Source organism: Rhopalosiphum padi, chromosome 3 (assembly GCF_020882245.1).
Source record: "Rhopalosiphum padi isolate XX-2018 chromosome 3, ASM2088224v1, whole genome shotgun sequence".
Lineage (NCBI taxonomy): Eukaryota > Metazoa > Arthropoda > Insecta > Hemiptera > Aphididae > Rhopalosiphum > Rhopalosiphum padi.
The window spans coordinates 72,091,380-72,113,807 of record NC_083599.1 but is presented as its reverse complement, the minus strand read 5'-3'; the positions used below and the strand labels follow the sequence as shown (position 1 = coordinate 72,113,807).

Genomic DNA, 22,428 nt, shown 5'->3' with positions numbered 1-22,428 from the left:
TATAAATATATTATTATTTTTTTGTTGTTAAGCCGGGATCCCACGGCGCGTGGCGCGGCGCGAGGCGCGGGTTTGTCTATATACCGCGCCAAATTCAGGCGAGCCTGTCTAGGCGCAATCCATACGATCCCACGGCGCGGGAGATGTCGCGTGGCGTGGCGTGGCATGGCGCGGGAAAGGAATTTTCGATCTCATTTTTTTTTTTTGGCTTAAACAACCATTTTACGTCTGTAGCTCACGAAGTGTAGACGTCTATTTATTGTGTGTTTTTAATAATAATTTAATTTAACTTTTTAAATTAATACTTTAACATGGAAACGAAACAATCAAAACTTGCAATTTGTGCTGCAGCATATTATGTTATGGCAAGTGGTGAAATTTTAATAAATAATAACAAAAAAGATAAGGTGACAAGAAAGAGAAGACGATATTGGGTGAATGAATATTATAAAAGTCGAAATAAGTAAGTACCTATATAATCTTAATAATAATCTCAATTTCAATATTATATAATATCAGTAGGTATTTATTTTTTAATTTTATAAATTATCGCATTTTAATTTTCAGGTACAATGCGACAAATATGCTTTATGATTTGACTTTAAACTCTACAAAAAAATTCGAAAATTTTTGCCGAATGTCACCTGAAGATTTCGAATATTTGTTAAATAAAATTGGACCATCAATAACAAAAAATGACACCAATATGAGAAAATCTATCCCTATCCAAGAAAAATTAGCAGTTACATTAAGATATTTAGCTTCTGGAGACAGTTTTATTAGTTTATCTTATATGTTTAAATTCTCTCCACAATCAGTGTCAAGATGTGTTCAAGAAGTATGCAGTGCATTAATACAAGAATTAAAAGATGAAATTAAGGTAATTAATAACTATTATTATTTAAAAAATACATTGATACAAACAATAAGTATTATGAAAACAGCAAACTTATAAATGACATATTTCGTAAATAAAATAATTTCCTTCTAATTAGATAATAAAAAAAAATATTTCCAACTTTAGTTATATATTATAATGTACTAGGTATACACAATAAAAAACAAAATATATAAAGTAAAAAAAAAATTAATTAATTCTTTCTTGTAAATAAAAAAATTAACACATAATATTTAACTTGAGATATAATAAATAAAAAATAAATAAATAATAAAACATGAAAATAAATATTTTTTCCTCTATACTAACCAATAAAATCAAATTTAAATACTGGTAAAAAAAAAATAACACAATAATTAACAAGATATTCTAAAAAAATATAGGTAGTAACATACTTATACTCTTTATGTATTTTAAATGTCAAATGTTTCATAAGTTCTGTCATTATGTTCAAATGACGGTCCAGGTACTGGGTTTTCTATGTTGGTGGGAAACTGCGAATAACTTGAGGAAGATGACTGAGATTGTGGTGACGGTGCCGTGTATTCTGTTAGAGAGCTTGGTGATGGATTATATAATCCTGTAAATGGGTGAATTTGGTATGTATGTCCAATGTCACGATATGTTTGAGGTAGATAATTGTGTTGTGCTCTATTGTATTTAAGATTAAATAAATAGTTATCTATTTCGTGCATAGCTATCTCGCGGGTTTTATCGTTAAAATTTCTTAATTTTTTTGCAAGCAGCTCAGCATAAAGCAAACATACGTCAGGACTTTGTTCCACCGAAGCTTTTTTTAAAATATTATATGCTTCATCCATTCGACTTTCAATTTCTATAAAGTGGTCATTCGCTTTGCGTTTTTTCTTCATGGTGGATGCTGCAGGCGATTTAAAAATTTTTTCGGTAGTTGATGTCGATGTAGTTTCTTTATCTTCTTCCTCGGTATCGTGTTGGTCTTCATCTATTCCAATAACATCAACAGTCGATTGATCTAATAATTCCTAAAAAACCAAAAGTAAAATTTCATTTTAAAAATAATTTTTGGAATTAAAACAATTTTTGAACATTAATGAATTATAATAAAACTTCTATTTAACGAATTATATTTCAGAACTATGATCTTGATTTTTAATAATGCGTAAATTTAAATTTAATGTTTCTATATAACAAATAAACTATTTGATAACAAACCCGTTATTGTAAACAAAGTCAGAAAATTTTACAAAAAAAGTACAATTTATAAAAATAATAAACATAAGAAACTCACTAATTATTTCTCAATAATAAATTAAATAGACAAGTATGATAAATGTTAAATGAGATAATAAGATTTATAATATAATATGAATTTAATGTTTATTTTTTAATAATTTATATTTTTTTTATATACAATTAATGTAATTATGTTTTATAATATGTTATTTTTACCTATGTCCTTTTTGCATTATATATAGGTAAAAAGTAAAATGTTCCAACAGTTTTCAAAAAAATTGGGAAAAACAAAAAAAAGTAACGGAAAAACGGGAATTTTTACGTAAAACCTATATTTTTACAAAATCTATTTATTTTTTTATGTTTTTGCAACTCATAAATTCTTTCATTGTAAAATGTAAATACTTGAAAATTTCCCCAAATGTTTATGTTAGTGTTATCTATATACAGTTAAATTTTCAAAATATTTTGACTCTTTTTGAGTTATTTTATTTTTTTGGTTTATAGACCACTGAAATTTTCGATTTTTATGAGAATTTTTTTTTAAAATAACGATAAAAATTTTTTGGCTGGCCAGAAAATCTTGAAAATTTAATACAAGGTTTCTTATAATTTGTTCTTAAAGTGATAAAAAAATAATACGAAATCGTTAGTCACAATTTTTTTTTATAAGTGCTTAAAGTTCGAATTTATACGAAATATGTCAAAATTGCGAAAATTTGCAAGTAATTTTGTGGTTGAAAATGTATTATACATTTTTTGTCAGTGGCGGATCTAAGATTTTTTTATGGTGGGTGCTACTTTGTTAATAATAAAAAATAATTTGGATACGATTTGGGGGGGAAAAAAATTAATACTTTAGTATTTAAACATAATTAAGCAATATAAAAATTTTAAACAATTTAACATATATTATTTTTTTTTTAATTGGCGAATTATTAGTAATTTTTAATAAAAATACGCGGAAGATATACATTTACGCAAAATAAAACTAAATTAAATAAATAATATTTGTTACACAATACTATTCTATAGTTATTATTTATTATTTATTATATTTATTCTAAATCATTATTATTATTTTTAGTTGCCCCAAACAACAGACGAATGGCTGAAGGTTGCTCATGAGTTTAATGAAAGGTGGAATTTTCCTCACTGTTTGGGTGCAGTCGATGGAAAACATATTGTTATTCAATGTCCAATAAATAGTGGCACGGAATTTTACAATTATAAAGGAACATTTAGCATTGTCCTTATGGCATTAGTTGACGCAAACTATATGTTCACCTATGTCGATATTGGTTGCCAAGGTCGCTTAAATGACAGTGGGGTTTTTAAAAACACGTCTTTGTGGCATAAATTAGAGGCAAATGAAATAATGTTGCCATTAGATGAGCCACTCCCCTCAAAAACAGAATTAATGCCTTATGTATTCATAGGAGATGGTGCATTTTCATTGGGAAGAAATATGATGAAGCCATACTCAGGAGTTCACGAAAAAGGCAGTATGAAACGGATATTTAATTACCGATTATCAAGAGCTCGACGGATCGTCGAAAATGCGTTCGGAATTATATCGTCTGTTTTTCGTGTTTTCCGAAAACCTATTTTACTGAACGAACAGAAAGTTACCGATATAACAATGACGTGTGTATTATTACACAACTTTTTGAGGAAAAGCAAAACTTCTAAATCAAGTTATTCACCCCCGGGAACATTTGATTCAGAAAAAGAAAATGAATTTTGTCCGGGATCCTGGAGAAATGATCAAGATGATATGTCCTCTTTTGTACCACTAAGGATATTGCCTCGTAGATCAGGACTTGGGGCAATGAGGATAAGAGATTTGTTTGCAGAATATTTTGTTTCGAATGGTGCGGTCACTTGGCAGAATGATAAATAAATATAATAATAAAAAAAGAAAATGTCACTTTACATTATATTTGAATATTTCACTACTTTTTAATATTTTTTATTTAAACTAATATATTTATATAATTAAAATATATTATGTACATTATTATTACTTTTACAGTTTTAAGTTAAGTAATCAATAAATATTTGTCATTAATATATTATTTTTTAAGAACTTACTATTGGAATTGGTGTTAATTATATATTAATATGACTTTATTTACCTATACAATGATATTTTGAAATTAAATGTCTTCAATAAAAGTTAATCGAATATTTTTTTATTCAAATAATTGTGAAATAATCATTCGAATAAAATATTATCTAAATACAATGTAATTCGAATAATGCACAACTCTGCCTAATACAAGTATCAAAAAACAAAATATAAATAAAATGAAACATACTTAGTGATATCACTGACAAAACCTCAGCTATAAAAAAAATATAATATAATACAATATAAACGTTTTTCCTATATAACAATGATCGGCAACTGGCGGACCGCGGTCTGGATCCGGACTTTGTATACTATATACAATAACCTTCGGACCCTTAACATACAGCAGAGCGGTACTTACTTGTCTACCTAGTACCTTTATATCCTTCTCATTTTTATCGTCCTTAATTCATATAATGTAACAAACGTACGATTTTAAATGAATTAAATAGTATCCAATCGATCTGTTTGCAACCAATAATGTTGCTTTGAGGAAATTTGTGGAATTCGTTGAACGGTTAAAAGATAAAATTTCGGTAATTGTATTCTATTATTTTGGTTCTGAATATAACCGTAGGTCTTATGTGCTGATCGAGTGGTGTGTAAAATGTTTTTTTATTATAACTATTATAATATTTTTAAAATACAAAATATGTATGTACCTATAATATTATGCGTATAAATATTATGTATTAAATTAAAATCAAAATAGTATAAAATATAAAAATAATTGTATGAAATACAAAATTTGTATTAAATAAATAATAATAAAAATATAAAAAAATAAAATATTATTAATATTTAATTATAATAATTAATTTTATATTTGTTTAATATAATATAAACAAAATACTCAGTTAGGTAGGTACCTAAAAACCCTTTTAATATTTCTTTTAAGTTTTTCTCAATTCTCAATAATTATTCAGAAAATGCCACAAAAAAAATATTGTTTTTATATTGTATTGTATTATTTGTATCATATTTAAAAATATACGAATATTATAGCTAAATAAAATTATATTTACCTCTGAAGTTATCGTAGTTCGAGGTTGAACAACTGCGTGTAAAAATTTTGCCATTTTTTCATATGCAAACCAGTCTGGTTTGTATACATCATCTGAACCCGATCCAGTTTTTTTGCTTGCTCGAACTTTTGAGGCCAATTTACGATAAGTAGACATCAAGGAATCTTTTTTCTTTTTTAATTCTGAGATTGATAATTTAATGCTTAAGTTGTCAGAAATATTTCTCCATGAGTCTTGAACGTGGTTCCTATTTTTATGCCGAGGATCACTCGGATTCCATATGCAAGATTCTTTTTCATATAACTCCAAAAATTCAACTATAAGATCATTTGACCATTCCATTGTAAATTTAAATAAAAATATTGAAAAAAAATACACAAAAAAAACAATTGCTAAGCACGTTCAATTCACAGGTCGTGGGATTGGCGTAGGTCGTATGACGAGCCGCGCAACATTTCCTTTGGCGCGTGTCACAGAAACCGACAATCGTTGGGAAGTTTACTGCATTTCTATGCAGTAAAAATTGTAAAATATGCATTTTATTTACCAATTTTTTTTTAAATATTAGTTTATATTATTATTTATAACTTATTGTTAATACATGCTATTAGTATATTTTTTTTTTAAATTGTCTAATGTGAACGATTGGCAATTAGATTTATATTGGCTGAAACTCCTTTCCACATCCCACGATGTTGTTGAAGCATATATTTAAACGACGCGATTTGCCCTGAATTTAAAGTAATATTAACATATTTTTCTTCCATTTCATATTCATTGTTTATATTGCCACACATTTTCAGAAGTATTTTGAATCCCTTATTCTTCTTTAGTACTAAGTCGATTTTAGTTTAGACAGGTTGTATACTTTCAATAATTTGTCAAATAGCCCAATAATAATAGACGTTCATTAAATAAATTCCATTTAAAATTTACAGAATTCTCAAAAATTTATATACAATACAATTATATGCATTATGTTCAAAATATGCAAAAAAAAATTGTTCTATTTAATCAAAGTAAATCAAATCGTGGACATATTTCATTATTTGACAATCAATCAGTTTGGACTTTAGAAAAAAAAACATGTAAATGTATATAAATCTTAGCCCTATCTATCACCTTTAATGCTTATGGCGATTGAAAAAGATAACAAGATTCAGAAAACGCTAATTATATTGATACTATAGCTAAGTCATCTTAAATGTTACAGGAATTACTCATTTAGTAGTTTAGTACTACTTACTAGAAAAATGTCCACTATTCTATGAACAACTTTGTTCATAGTAAATGAAGAAAAAAATATTGAGGCCCCAAAAGAAAATTGCGGCCAAGTCCTTTTATATGCCAGGCCGACACTGGTTTTCATTCTATTTTTGCGTTCCGGAACGGCGGCAGCAACCACTACAATAAATAATCCGTTTGGATCGCGGCGGTCAGCTTCCAGTTATCGTGTCACCGACAATACCTAACCACGACGACCGTAATGCTCAGTACTCAGTTAATAGTCCATATCACTGTTGTTTTTTTATAAATCGTGAACGTGTGCGTCGATTTTAATAATAATGTCTGAATATAATACAGTTTTATATGTTACAATCCAAAATTTAGAATTGAAGGAGTCGAACGCACGTGCTTTCAAAACGCGAGTGATGACGCAAACAATAAATAACAAACACTATTTATGTTTTACGGATCCACGTATGATCTACTTCAACTTCGCCATGCTGAAATTTGTGTACCACGGAAATATTGGTAGTGGGAGGTTAGAATTGGAGTTCAAAAAACCCAATAAACTATTGCTAATAGAATCACTTGAAGTACACTTTTTAGACGAAATAATTCAAAATATGGCTGATGAGAGAAAAATCATGGTCACTGAATTAAGGGAGCGCATTATTAACCGTTTTGATCCAACTGCACTCCAGTGTATAGCTCTTGATAGTTTTGATAAGCGAATATTGAACATGACACATTTGACTTCACTTAAGCTGGAAAGCTGTGATTTACCAACGATTCCTGTAGAAATTGGTCGTTTACCCATTGGAATGCTAAGCATACGCGGTAGTAAACTACCTACTAATCAAGATACCTTCTGGAATTGGATATCAATGTCATCAATTTGCAATACATTAAAATCCTTAAATTTTGATTCTACTGGCCTCAAAAGATTACCACTTGAAATAATGTTCCTGAAAAATTTAAATTTGTTATCTGCAAGATATAATGAACTGGTAATTTAGTGAATTTATTACTATTTATATCTATTAAATGGCTTTTTTACAATGCGCTTTTATAAACCATGATTTTGTTCTGTTATTTCTTTCTCCAATGCATTGATTAGCTGTGGATAGTCATGCTATTGTTTTACATTATCTTTTGAATGTATTGTATTTATAATGTAAATTGTACAACAATACTATCTACCTTCATATCCAATCAGTGTTATTAATTTAGTATACTTGTTGATCCTAATTTTTTTGGATAGTACATAACAAGATTATTTAAAAAATGTATTAATTTTGAAATTTTAGGTAAAATCCTAAAAATGTATTATTCTTCATTATTAATTTAGAACTTGGAATTATAATATGTCTTTAAAAATTAATGTAATAAATTTCGTAGAGAAAAAGTGAATATCTAAATAGTTATGCAGTTATAAAAATTATATTTATATTTAATGTAAGCACTTGATAAAAAAAATGTGTATAACTTATACCAGGAATCTATTAATAGTTTTCAATAATTAACTGCATTATGCTATTATCTCAACTAATGATAACATTATTATAGTAACAATGACAATATTTACTGGTTCTTATTTTTTATTTTATTTTTCTAACTTTTAAAAATCAAATTTTTTGTCAACAGAACAAATCTAGTGTGTAACCTTTAATTTTTGAGTAAATTGTGAAATATCAAGCAAACTTAAAAACATATTCTGCATTTGTACTTTGAGTTTTTATGATATTTCAATTTTCATGCAGGTTATAACTATGTAAAATATTACTATTTAAAAATTCTGAATTTAAATATCTACTTGTTTTAATCCTATGAATAATTAGAAAATTATTGTTTATTTTTTTTCAGACATATATACCTCATTGTCTTCTAGAACTTGAGAAACTATTTTTCAATCTAGAACACAATGCATTATTATATGTTCCTCAAAATCTTTTTTATGCAAAAAGTCTTGGATGGAAATTATCAAATAACCCAATGGTCGTAACGAAATGCCAAAAAAAATCATACCTACATCAATATTTGGATGTGTCTAATAAAGAAAGAAATGAAAATTATTCAAAAACTACCATTCAACCATTAAAAAATTTATCATTGTACAATTTTATGGATAATTGTAGTATACCATTTAAGAGACAAGATATACCTCGTACACTGTGGGTATACTTTAATTTAGTGGGTCGTTGTATTGTGTGTAATAGATGGATATTACCTGATTACTCTCAAATAGAGTACACACATAGCAAAGATGAGATACCTTACTCCGAATTTTCTTTTGGTTACGTAATGCAATCAATGTCTTGTAGTATTCCAAATAATTGTAAAATACTAAGAGAAAACTAGCCAAGGAGGCAAAGGGGCAATCGGCCACGATTCTCAGTCCACCTCTGTATAAGACCATTTGAAGGATAAGAATAATAATTTATTAATTAAGTAGTCATATAAGTTTTTACATATTCAATTATCACTATCAATTATTGTTTTTTTAATGAAATCATGATAATTATTGTATTACAACTAAACAAATAAAACTGTGAATAAGTTTATTATTTTAAATAATAATTAATATATCTAACGTTTATATAAATGTTTTTGATTTGTAATAATTGTAACTATGAAATAAAAATGTGATCCTTTATTTATAATATATTAAGCAGATTTTCTGATTATATATGTACATGTTGTGATATTAAAATAGCCGATTTTGATCGTATAAAAATATGAATCTCCTTACAATATGTTTTTTTTAAATTTTTGTACAAAAATATTTCACAAATATTTTTTTTACTATAATTTAAGATGATAAAAATTGATAATTGTATTCTTCAATAATATTAAAAATATTAAAAAAGTAATACATAATATTAATTATTTTAATATAGTTGATTATTTGCTTTAATTTTGATCAAGGATAGAAAGATTTGTGCGGATATCCAAACAATAACTGTAATTGTACTATATATTTTTAATTTAAATGTCATGTTATACAAAACATGATAAAGTCTAGTTTATTATCTTATAGTGTATGTGTAATTGAGGGTAATTTTAATTTAGAAACTACATTAAGTTCAAAACTAATTATTTTTTTTATAAAATTAGTGAAATGGTCTTACCTATAGTTTGATATCTACCGTTTTCTTGTACAGACTAAAATATGTATAATGCATAAATGTAAATTGTATTAACTTTTGAATTGATTACTGAGTATATTAGTGTTTAATAATATATTTAATTCATAATTATTAAAAATATTTTTGTCATAAATGAGGACATATTATAAACTTACTTATTGGTATGGTACTGTAGTGGAATAAAATAAAGATAGTTTCTTGCGTAGATGCACATAAGGGGATATAATTATAAATTTAAAGATGTTTTTTTAAACGATGATAATAATTTCTGTTTTATTAACACTTATAAGAATGCAATTGATAAAATTAACTTGTTATAAATATTTATTACAAGCTTATGTTTTTTAAAATTCTAAACTCTTCAATGTTTGATATTTTGAACAATTTATCAGTAGAAACTCTGGTGATAAAGAATAGTCTACCGTCCAATTTGCGTAAATTTATCATCAAAATAGATGAATAAGTTATGTTGCAAAAATTTGTAATATTAAATAAAAAAATTAAATATTAATTAGTAATTACATTTTTTAATTGTATTTACATATTTTAGATACAAAATATATTGTAGGTATCTACCAGTGTTTTTTTTTTTTTTTTATTGATCAAAAACAGAGTATGTACATAATTGTTTTTAAAGATATCAATTACAATTATCTGTCTCCTTTAAGTTATGCTTGTATTGCAGAGAAAGAGTTAGAGATTTTTAAAAATATAGATAATATATTAAAAAAAAACTAATAAACAAATGTACTACTACTACATGATAAATAAAATTGCAGTATAAAAATTATTCAGCATAACATTATTTAATAAACAACTTAATATATTAAAATTAAAATATGAAAAAAAATATATACATACCATAATCATAATGTGTACAATAACTTCTTATTTTTTTTTTACATAAAAATCCAATTAATTAAACGTAGTAAACCACTTTAGCATCTAATGCCCTGTGTTGTGTTTTATTTTTGTATATTTGTATACTGTACCATGTTTTTTCTATTTTTGTTCTACACAATTTTTCTCATTATTTTTGTAAACGAATCTTATTGGCCAAAACTTAAAATCTTTATAATTTTGATTGGTAGAGCCTAGTTAGATATTACTAGAATTATTTATTATTTATACAAGTAGGATTAATTTAAGTTTTAAAATTATTTTAACAGGTAACTGCAGTACTTGGAAGGTGGATGGGGACAAAGCCCCCTCACATCCATTTTTCTAGCTCCTCTAAATTTACACTTAATGTAAGCCTATGATTTATTTTGCTTAATAATATTTATAATATATTTATAATATATTTTTTAATATTTTGATGCATATTTTATAATTTAAATAAGTTTCCTGTTTCTGGAGTAGACGAAGGTTGGGTTAACTTGCAAATTGATGTAGTATTGATTAGAAAATCAAATCTTGTTTAATATGAATTACTTATTAGATAAAATTTACAATTTTATTTTACATATTTTAAATATAAAAAAATATATTATACCCACTATAGTTTTTTTTTTATTTTTCAAAAATAAATAGTAATTAAATAGAAAATAAATAAAAGTATTTAAAGATAACATTTTTGATATCTCCTTTAAGCTATGTCTGTATTGGAAACAGTTAGAAATTAAATAAAAAAATATTATAAATTATTTAAATTGTTTATGCGTTATATTAACTGATAATTAACGATAATCGATAGGGAATAAGAAATGGTTGAATTTTAAGGCAAATGTCTTTTTGTTCAGATAATGGTAGAATAGTTCTTGTATGAAAATGTGTATTTTATCTAAAACTAATGATTAAATATTATTTTCATTCATTTTTTGTTTAATTATCAATTGATGATAATAATTTTATACTTTTTAACGATAGATACAAATGGATATAAAGTTGTGAAGACTACGCGTCGTTTAAAATTACCTTTATTTAATTGATCTTTCCCAGGAGCAAAGTTACCTCTCATGAGAGAAATAATATTACTAAGTTGATTCTGTTGATTATATTTTGTTTTCTCATATCTAAAATAATTTAATAGGTTTTATATAATTTTTATAAAAAGTGCTACCATATTATTTTCATTGAGTTTAATTTTATTTATCTCATTCCAATTAATTTTAGTGATCTTATTTTTTTAATTCATTAAAATGTGTATACCTATTTGGTTTTTATTGATAATGGTATTTGCAAGTGCCATAAAATGATTCAATTGTAGAATTAAGGGCTAGTGATCGGTAATTACAGAATCTGTAACAGCTGAGTTAATAATATAATGATTGTGATTGTCTCTAACAAATATAATATGATCGATACAAGTATACAACTAATGGATAATATGGGTTAAGACAATTAATTTATATTGGTTGAAATTGAATTAATTTAGTAAATCTAAATATATTGTTATTGAATTAGTAGTATCAGGTAGATTTATATGTTAATATAAAACCTAACCTATTAAGATAAGTGTAACATGTTTATAGAAATTAACTTTATTGGTTATTGACGTTATAGTTTTAATGTTATGACTATTCACAATCAATGTAATTATATTAACACTTAGGGAGCTGTAAACTGAAATTCTTCCACATCTTATTTTGTTAAAATGTAGTTGTTGTAAACAAACAATTAGAGCATCCACTATTTATATTTATATTGTATGAAGTACAATATCATTCTGAATAAATATAATTAAACCCTCAAATTTACGTAGGTACCTATATTAATATATGAAATTGCATTTTGGTTATAATTCAGTTTAACAGTATTTTAATTAATAATTTTCCATTTTTGGTGACATTGATATATAATTTTTTTCATCAAGTGCAGGCGTGCAGTGTTAAGTAAGTAGTGAAGTTCGAAAAGTTGGTTTACAATGATCCTTAGTCCTTTATTAAGAAATTATATGTTCAAATTGAATTGATTATTTGAAAATAGTGTATTAACCTTATTCAAATATTTTATTGTTTTGTTAAAATTCATAGATATCACAAAAAGTTAAAAATTATTAATTATTAAAATTTGTGGTTAAAAATTTATAAATTTCTAATTAATTTTACTATTCATGGATTGAATACTATAATAATATAATAATTATAATAGTATATATATATATATATATATATATATTATTTGCATTAAGCAATGAAATATTTAAATATTTAGATTAATTTTAAGCTATGTATACTATCAAACCTATTTACACCGTTCTACCGCATGGCAGTATAACAAAGCGAATTTTCAGTTTTCTTTTTATGTAGATATAAAAATTATAATACTATAAATTTAAATTATCTACTTTAATTGTGTTATATGGATACTTAAACAAACAATTAAACTAAGATTATTGTAAATGTGTTAACACATAAGTTATTTATATACATGTTGATATTGATGTATAAGTATTAATAAACAATTAATAGTTTAATTAGTATAACTATCTTACTAAACATTGATAAAAATTTGAATTAGAATATAATAAGAATAACACTACATGTTAGCTAAAATTCAATAATAAATAAATTAGTAAGGGGTCTTTTTTATTTTCTCAGTTCAAAATCTTTTAAATATAAAATGTTTATACAATTTATAATATGATACAGCTACTACATTGTAATAAATACTTAGTTTGGTATTTTATAAATTATAAGTATTAAAAACTATCTCAAACAGCAAAATAATATTCTTTAAATAGTATAAGACTGTTAATTATAAAACAATAACATTCAGTAAATAAAAAAATAACATTTAGTAAAACATTTCATAAATACTATGATAATATTTGTACATGTTTCTGTAAAATTACCACAAAATTATTTGGCCGCTGATTTCATGTTATCTTAACAATATATTATCAATATTACCATTATGTTAATTAATGTTCAGTTAATAATAGGTTTATTCAAATATTATAACAATATAATAGAAAATTATCTTTTTAAATATATGCTGTTATTGTAATTAATCAAACAAATTCTACTAAAATGTTAATTTATTGACTCATATAGCAATATAGTATATACATTTTAAAGTATAATGATATAATATATTTATCATTAAATGAAATATTGGAATTTTAATTTATAATTATATATTATGATCCAATATAAAAATAATAAAATAAATTTTAAACGTAAAATGTACATCATGTATCATCAAATAAAAATAAAAATATAACTGGTGAGTATTATTAATATTAACTATATTATATATTATAAAAAGTAAATAAAAAATTGTCAAAGAATTAAAAAAATTTAAAAATTCTCAAGTTTTTCTTGTTTTCAAAATAGCTTTTTGATACGGAAGGGAGCATGGGATAGCTAAATGCCCAATGAATTGTTGATTTATTTTTCAGGAACAACACTGTACTTTACATTAACTAGTATAGCATCTAGAATATACAATAATAATGTTAGATTAATAAAATAAAATGTAGCACATTTCAATATTTAATAATAATATCTATCAACTACCTATAGTGATATTATGTTAAATAGGTTTAGTTTTATTGTTGACTTACACCAAATAAATCAGTTTTATATGCTTTACCTACTCAATAGTTGTTTAAGCTTGAAAAACATAGCTTTGATTTAAATCCATGTAATGAATATTCAGATTGTAAAAAATTACTTAACATTCTTGATACAATTCTTTGAACACTATTTCCAACATTATTGACACCTATTAACTCTGCTAACCAAGTAACCTAAAACATAAATACATTTTACAAGACAATTGTAAATAGAGAATAGTTTTAAAAATTATAAAGTATAATACCAATGTATTTTTAATGTTTTCATCAGCCTTAATTTTTGTTTTCAGTGACTAACTATTATGACTTTTAATAGGAAATATTTTATCAAGATTTATGATATTTTTGGCTGATGTATTTTTATTAGCCATTAATACTAATACTATTTGATTGTACAATACTGAAAATACTGCCAATGTCATATTTTATATTTACTGAAGTGTTAGTAATAAACTATTGAAAATCTGTCAAATCAATACAATTTATTAGAAATTAGGCAAGTATTTAAGTGTAAATTAGTATAATACAAAAAATTTACAAACAACTTAATTGTTATTCAATAAATAGCATTTGGTTACAATAATAACTATATTATATAGTTTAATAGTTATGACTAGAGACCGGATTTTTATGCTATTACATATTTTTACTGAGCGTATGCAGTTCCAATTGGATAAGATTTGTCGACGATTCATATACCTATGAACTGATGTACAAAAGTTTTTAGCGCATAAAAAAGAATATTTCGGCATTTTGAGGTTTAATTTGAATATTTTATAAAAAAAATGCAAAAATATTTTTAATATATCATATTTATCAATTATCATGACGAAATATTGGCGCAACTCAATATTGATAAGAAAATCAGTAGTTCCCGCGTTCAACGTGCGTAGCACTGATCGTGATTTGCACACTTCATTGTTCTATGCTTTTGCGTATGTGCGTAGACCACGCTAACATTTCTCTCTGTGCAAGGTGTATTGATATATCAATAGTCAATACCCCTTGTCTCTGTGATATCACAGAATAGATACTGATATCAACAAATTTCTTAATAATTATTGTTAGGTGTACTAACTACATGTGTAGTCGTGTACTAAGTGTCGAGTTTTAGTATATCGTGTATGTTATTTGTTAATTAAAATGCCTAAAATCCCCTCTAGCTTTAAATGTTTATTATATCAATGGATCCAACCATTTAATAAACTTACAATGCAATAGTTAAATGTATTTACTACAGATAGATTAATTTCAAAAAATCCTGGCTATCAAAAGATGAAACAGTTGTCTTTGATTCTAAGTGGCGAATCTGAAAGAGAACTCCCATCAAAGTTTACACCTACTATGGCAGCTGACATGAAATATGCCAAAATTACATCAGTAGATGTTGAAAGGTCCTTCAGCAAATATAAACTTATATTGACCGAAAGAAGAACTAACATGTCTTCAGAACATATGGAGCAGAATATGGTCATAAATTGTTTGAATACTTAATATTCAATAATTTGCAATTTTTCTTTATTTGTATTATATAAAACTTGTTATTATTATTTTTTTTTTGAATTTATAAGGCTGAACTATTTAAGTTAGAGTTGTTTTAATACACACCATTATTTTATGAAAAAGAATATTTATTCATAAAAGAATATTTTGATGGAATTATAGAGCATAAAAACATCTTATTTTTAGGTTTTTAAGAGCACATAAATCCTGTCTCTAGTTATGACTTATGATAGTATATTACTTAATAGTACACATACCATCAGATATATTTGACTGTTTTTGTAATAAACTATTATCTTGTGGCAGTTTTAAAATATCAGCTGTAGTACCAGATCCTATAAAGTATTATAAAAAAAAATAAGTACCATTATTTATATAAGAATATCTATTTACACGGGTAGGTACATGGAATATATTTGTATGTGAACATTGTATAAGTTTATTTTTTTTTTTAAGCAATGGCAAACTAATTATAATATTTTGTGTATTGCCTACCTGAGTTTTCAATATTTTGATCACAAAATAATACTTTTTAACTTTAATGTCATTGCAATCAGAACTTGTTTTGTATAATAATTGAGTATCCTCGTCTTTTTGAATTGTCCAAGTCCCAACAGGAGATAAAATTTTATTATATATTGTCAATATGTTCAACTAATAAAGAGGCATGTTTTTCAGGTGTTATACAATTAATACCAGCAATAACAGTTCTCTATAAAATAAAAGAGTTGTTGTCAGAAGTTTAAATATACAATAACATAATTATTACTAGAAAAAATACACTATTTTTTAAAGGCCTAAATAACTTGATAATAAGACTAAAAATATAATTTCAATTTTAATACTGCTTATAGCAATGGAAATTTAGCGAGACATAATACCAACAACTTTTACAGCTTAAATGAAAACCAATATATAAGACCATCATAAAAGATATATTAATAAAATATTTAAATAAAACAAATCATAATTATTGTGTCAGAGTTAGATTAAGTTAAACATTATATTATAACATTTAACATTATGTATAAATTATGTAATAATTAATGGATAAAAATTAATTATTTAATAGATAATGATTAATGTATATAATATAATATAAATTCTTTTTTGAACATATTTCTTTACTTATCACATTATTAACTAATAAATATTTCAGTCAACCTTAAAATTTTGCTGTATTCTTGGAATAAAGGCCGTGGAGACTCAGCATGATGTAACTGTAACGTCATTTTAAATTCATATTAAAACATGTTCTATGATGATTCTAAGTCTTCGCTGCCAACATCATGTCAAGCATCCGGTAAAATTAAAACAGATCAGCTGTTGGACTGTTTCTTCTATTATGTTCTATGATACCACTTCAACACTTTCATCATCACAAAACTCCACAACAATCCAACTCATTTGATCATCCATTTAAATTTAAAAAAAGAAACAATTCAATTTATGAAGTTTTAAATATTGAATTTAATTTTGTACCTATTTAAAAATATGTTGATATTTTGAAGTAATAAATTATATTCGTCTATACCTACCCTATTTATTAAAGAGCATTAATTGCATAATTTGTATTTACTTATTTATATAATTTACAAATTACAATTTATTTAAATGTCTGTATGAATAATATTAATATTTTAATGATAATAGGAGTATAACAGATGCTGTTAATTGTCATGGGCGAATTTTAGAATTAAATGAAAATTTTTCATTGGAAATCTTAGCTAATGGATCTAATAATCCAATTTATAGAAATGTTCAAAATTGTTCAATGAGTGACAATTGAAAAATTTAGGTCCACAGTCTAGAACCAGTTATTGATTGAGGTAATTTTTATAATTTTACAAATATTTCGATATTTAATGGTTTAAGAAAGTAGTTGAACATTTCATAGACAATTTATTATTAGTTATAACACTTTTGGATTTATACTATATGCGTTCCACCTCATCTGAGTGCTATATATGAATATATAAAATATTTTACTTTAAATTAAAACGAACCTGGCATATAATGTCTTGTTTGAAGAAACGGACGATTAAATGGTACTTGGGAGTATCATATTTCTTCTTGTCTTGGACGATCAAATGTTGGCATGCATAATAATTAGTTTTACCTTTACGGCGCCTCTTGAATTTGACTTGATAACATTTAAAGTATTGTTCGTTCTTAATAAGTAATTATTAATATTAATAATTAGTTTTTTACCATTCGGTAAATATTAATATTAATATCCAATAAAAAAACAAATTAAATCCAGCAACCCGAGGATTTAAATTATTTTAGGCAAGTGTAAAAAGTATTTATTTTTATGTCCATCTCTCCGCCTTGTAACTCTTTAAGACACCCGTCTTTGGCTGCCACAACACAAACAAAAATCCATAAGAGAAAACCACTTACGTCTTTTTTTATTACGAATATCCCAATAGTAATATTATATACATGGTAATTTTCATTTACTTTTCAATTTAATAAAATTGTATTAATATTATTGTATAATATTTTTAATTATTATAATATTTGTATTGCGCTATACTAACTTTCCAATACTATAAAATAAAAATAATATATATAAATTATATAATTTAAAAAAAATGTGGTTTTGTGGTCTAAATAGATCATAGACTGATCATAAAATGTTAGCATAATGTAATACTTATCAAAACATATTCAGGAACTAGTGTAATACCTAAAATAATTCGGACGTGTAGTAATAGTGTAGTTAGTGTAGTAATTTTAAATTCGTTTCTTTTCTACAAAAACTCTAGAATCAGTGCTACTTTTCATCAAACCGACTTCTAGATTGCAACGGAAAGCATCTGGACTTACATCTGGAGGTTCAATGTAGTATTCTTCACTATTTTTCATACAAACCATTTAACAATAGCCATATATTAAAAGCTTTTTATCTAATAACCCAAAATGATTAAAAGCTTTTAATGAGTTTTAAATGTTTTATTGATATGATACATACAGTTATAGAGCTTTCAGCTTTCATACTATGTTGGGAAATATTTATTTATTTACTGAAAATGGACTTAACATTGAAAATTGTAAAGGGAATGCTACAGATGGAGCAGCTAATATGCAGGGCAAATATAATGGTTTTTCTGATAGACTATCTAAATCATCACCCAAACAAGTGCACGTGTGGTATTAGTCATATTTTTAATTAAGTTTTAATTGATGCTACAAGTATAACACTACCAGCATTTTCATTATTTATTTTATTAAACGATATTGCTGTTTATTATAAAGAATCATATAAACGTATGGATATCTGCTAATCAATTATTGGAAAAAAAATGACAAAAGACGACTAGCAACAATTGGAAACACACGCTGGTGGTCCAAAGAAAAGACATTAGACCGAATTTTTGGAGACAATGGGCTTTGTACATCGATTTAATTATAGCATTAAATAATATTGAATTGCAGAATATTTTAATTCTGATATCAAAGTGAAGGCCAGAAATTTTAAAGAATCCTTTTTACAATACAAAACTATTTTAACAGCATTTATTTTTATAAATATATATCAAATTTCTTGGTCCATTATCTATAGATATCTTCTGACCAAGGGTATGCATTTGATAAAGGCCCGGAAATTAGTCAATTGTTCATTAACACAGTTAAAACAAATTCAAAGAGATTTTTGAGATGTAAAATTAGAAGCCGATAATTTTATAAATTATATAAATGAACAATTTGATGAAAAACATGATATGGATGTATTAATTGAGAAACAATTTCTAAATTGTGTTTACAAAAGTATATAATAATTATATATAGGTATATAAATATATAAAAAAGGGCCGTTAGTATACTGAGAGCCGCTAAAATTATGATTTTTCCTAGGCTGTTATTTTCTCCCAGTCCGCCACTGGTTTCAAAGGAACCAAAATGAAGAAACGCTAAGAAATTAACTTTATGCTGAGTAACTAACTATACTAACTTAGTATGAAATAGCATGATCACATACAATCAACCGAGACATTTAAATAAATAAAATAAAAATGATATATAATAGTACGTCACAGACGATGACAAATAATAATAATTGATAATGATCAGGGCTCGGATTTTATAGCATTTTCTAATTATTATAGGATACAGATAAAAATAGCAGAGTGAGCTATAAATTTGTTTTATGCACCAGGGACTCCAAATATGAAATTTTATAATGATATTTATTGTATATTTGAAGTATTTTAGGTTTTTAGTGCTATTTTTCAAGTTTTGGTGCAATATTTTGCTAATTTGCATACTATAATGTTTTATTTAGTATTTTAAAATTTTCAAAATTGGCAAAACATTTAATCATATAGTATAACTCAGGTAAAATAATTTAATATATTAATAAATAATAATTTATTTTATTTTATTTTATTTCCAGATAATTTTGAATAATCACCATGACTAATTCAAGTAATTTTAGTAATTAAAAAAATTTAAACAAACATTAGTTTCTAATTAATTATAAATGTACCTATTAATTCATAAATAATCTTTAGTCAATAAATATAAGTATTTTTTAATTATGACCAGAATACATTTTTATTTTTGCTATTTTTATGTTTTTAGGGCAGTGGTCAGCAACCGGCGGCCCGCTTTAAATTTTTTTTTTTTGATAAATAATTTGTAATATAACTTTTTTATTTTTGTCTGGCCCGCAAACTCTTATTAATTTATGAATGTGGCCCGGGAGTCCAAAAAGGTTGCCGACCACTGTTTTAGGGCATATTGTGGCGCATATTTCATTTATTTTTAGTGCTATAAAATCCGAGCCCTGATAATGACGATGAGTTGTTCGGTGATAACACGACGACGGTGCTCTGCACTTAACCTGGAACGACGGCTGCTGACTTGATTGCGACACTTGCACTGCTGTTGAATTTGACGAAATGGTCGACGCCCGACGGTTGTATGGAGGTGATGCAAACAGGACGACGCGGGCGTTGATTGAACGTGATTACTATTGAGGTTGCAAGCTTTCACACCGAAATAACGTCACGCGTGTACGTCCGTGATTGTCGCGGCTCAAACGAGAACAAAATTATTACGTGACGGTTCGCACTGCGTAAAATGGACGGGCTGAACAAGTGGGCGAGTGAACGAGCGGGGCTCAAATGGCACGGCGAAGGTCGAAAAAAAAATAATAAATTAAATAACAACACGTCGTGAACACGGGGACGGTCGCACTAAAACCACGCGGACGTCGTAAATGTCCACGGATTGGGGTCGCACAGCGAAAATCGGACGGGCGACGGACACGAAAATTGTCGTGGATTTTCGGTACAGGCGGCTGGGGCGCGAATCGCGGACACGAGGACGTGCGCGACGAGTCCGGTGAGCGCGAGCGCTTGGATTCGCGGAACAAACAATAAACGTAATGACGGCAGCGGCGGCGCACCGGTCCGCGAGCGACAATGAAGCAAAAGGTCTAAACTCTAAAAGGCCAAGACGGCGCTGAGTAACCGCAAAACATGGCGGCGGGTATAGATTCTCTGGAGGCGAGACAGTCCGCTCTCCGGGGGTACAACGGTCGTCGGCGGTACACTCCGGCATGGCAAACGTTGCGACGCGGGACGTGACGGTCGCGTCGCGCGAAATTCGAATAAACGGGTTTTGTATCCTACAAACATGATAGGCATTTCATGAAAATAATAATATTGAATCCACTTATAATTGACATTATTTTTCATTTTCAATTCTAATTTTCGTATACATATTTTATTATACCAACCTATCAGGATAATATAATATTTAAAAACATTTAGATATGAAATTGTCGAATTTTAATATTTTTCAAGGAATAAAATAATACTATACTTATAAAATTATTTTATATCTAAGAAACACGAGGAAACAGACAGTACTAATATATTAGACAAATACCAGATTGCCAATCACTATAAACAAATAGTAAATTAATTGTAAATTACGCTCCTTAAAATAGTTTTTACAACTACCTAGTAGGTATATATTATTCCGTTACATCGATTGATTTAGAATAAGCAAATCATTAATAACTAAACTGTTTATACTTTTCAAGAATATTTTTATGTAATTTAATTTTAATGATCTTAAAATATTATGGATTTACTAAAGTATGCAGGATTTAAAAGTAAGCAATTATAAATCACAAGGAAGTCATTTTATTGTTATTGTAGTTCCTAGATGAAATGTTTACATTATTCTTATAAGTAATTCGTAGACCGTGTTTTATAGTTTAGCATAATTTTGAATTTTTGTTCTTATCGTACTAAAAAAACAGATTAAACCGACTAATTCGGTAATTCATATTTATTGGCGTACTATTTGTATTTTCTTATAATAAATTATAATATTTTAGAGGATTTTGCTGCTGCGGTGTCTATCACTTACTCCGCTTTAAACTTTTAATTATCATATTTATAATTATTTGTCATTTATTTTATTTAGTTACAAACTATTTAAAAGCTTATAATTAGCTTATACTACTTCTCTACAATGCTTTTAAGTTAATGGTTTGTCATTAATCAAAAATAAAAATATGTTAAGTCAATTATATATTTAAATTAATATATAAAACTTATAAAGTTGCAAATGTTTTGTCTAGCATACCATTTTTTAAATCCTGCTTAACCATTTTATGTAACAAACTATTATGACTAGCATTTGTTTTTGTTACTAGATTATATGATTGAATTATTTATAATCAAAAATATTTCATCTTGATTTGATTTAATTTCACATAATTCTTTTAAAGCCAA

At 26.0% G+C, this 22,428-nt stretch overlaps 1 protein-coding gene and 1 long non-coding RNA gene across 2 annotated transcripts; one reads left to right on the top strand and one right to left on the bottom strand.

Moving 5' to 3' along the window:
- Positions 1-311: 311 nt before the first annotated feature.
- On the top strand, positions 312-959 carry LOC132925602 (uncharacterized). Its single transcript, XM_060989982.1, has 3 exons — positions 312-463; positions 568-880; positions 945-959. Exons 1-3 carry the CDS (start codon positions 312-314, stop codon positions 957-959), a joined length of 480 nt encoding a protein of 159 aa, XP_060845965.1.
- A 12,930-nt stretch (positions 960-13,889) lies between these two features.
- On the bottom strand, positions 13,890-14,588 carry LOC132923774 (uncharacterized). Its single transcript, XR_009661256.1, has 3 exons — positions 14,413-14,588; positions 14,185-14,341; positions 13,890-14,026 (listed from the first exon to the last, which is right to left on the bottom strand). It is a non-coding gene; the product is annotated as an uncharacterized LOC132923774 (long non-coding RNA).
- Between the last annotated feature and the right edge of the window lie 7,840 nt (positions 14,589-22,428).

Bases quoted from the DNA above. Each gene is read 5' to 3' on its own strand.
- LOC132925602 (XM_060989982.1), top strand. From the start codon at position 312: ATGGAAACGAAACAATCAAAACTTGCAATTTGTGCTGCAGCATATTAT. The intron at 464-567 runs GTAAGTACCTAT...TTTAATTTTCAG, and splicing joins TATTATAAAAGTCGAAATAA to GTACAATGCGACAAATATGC.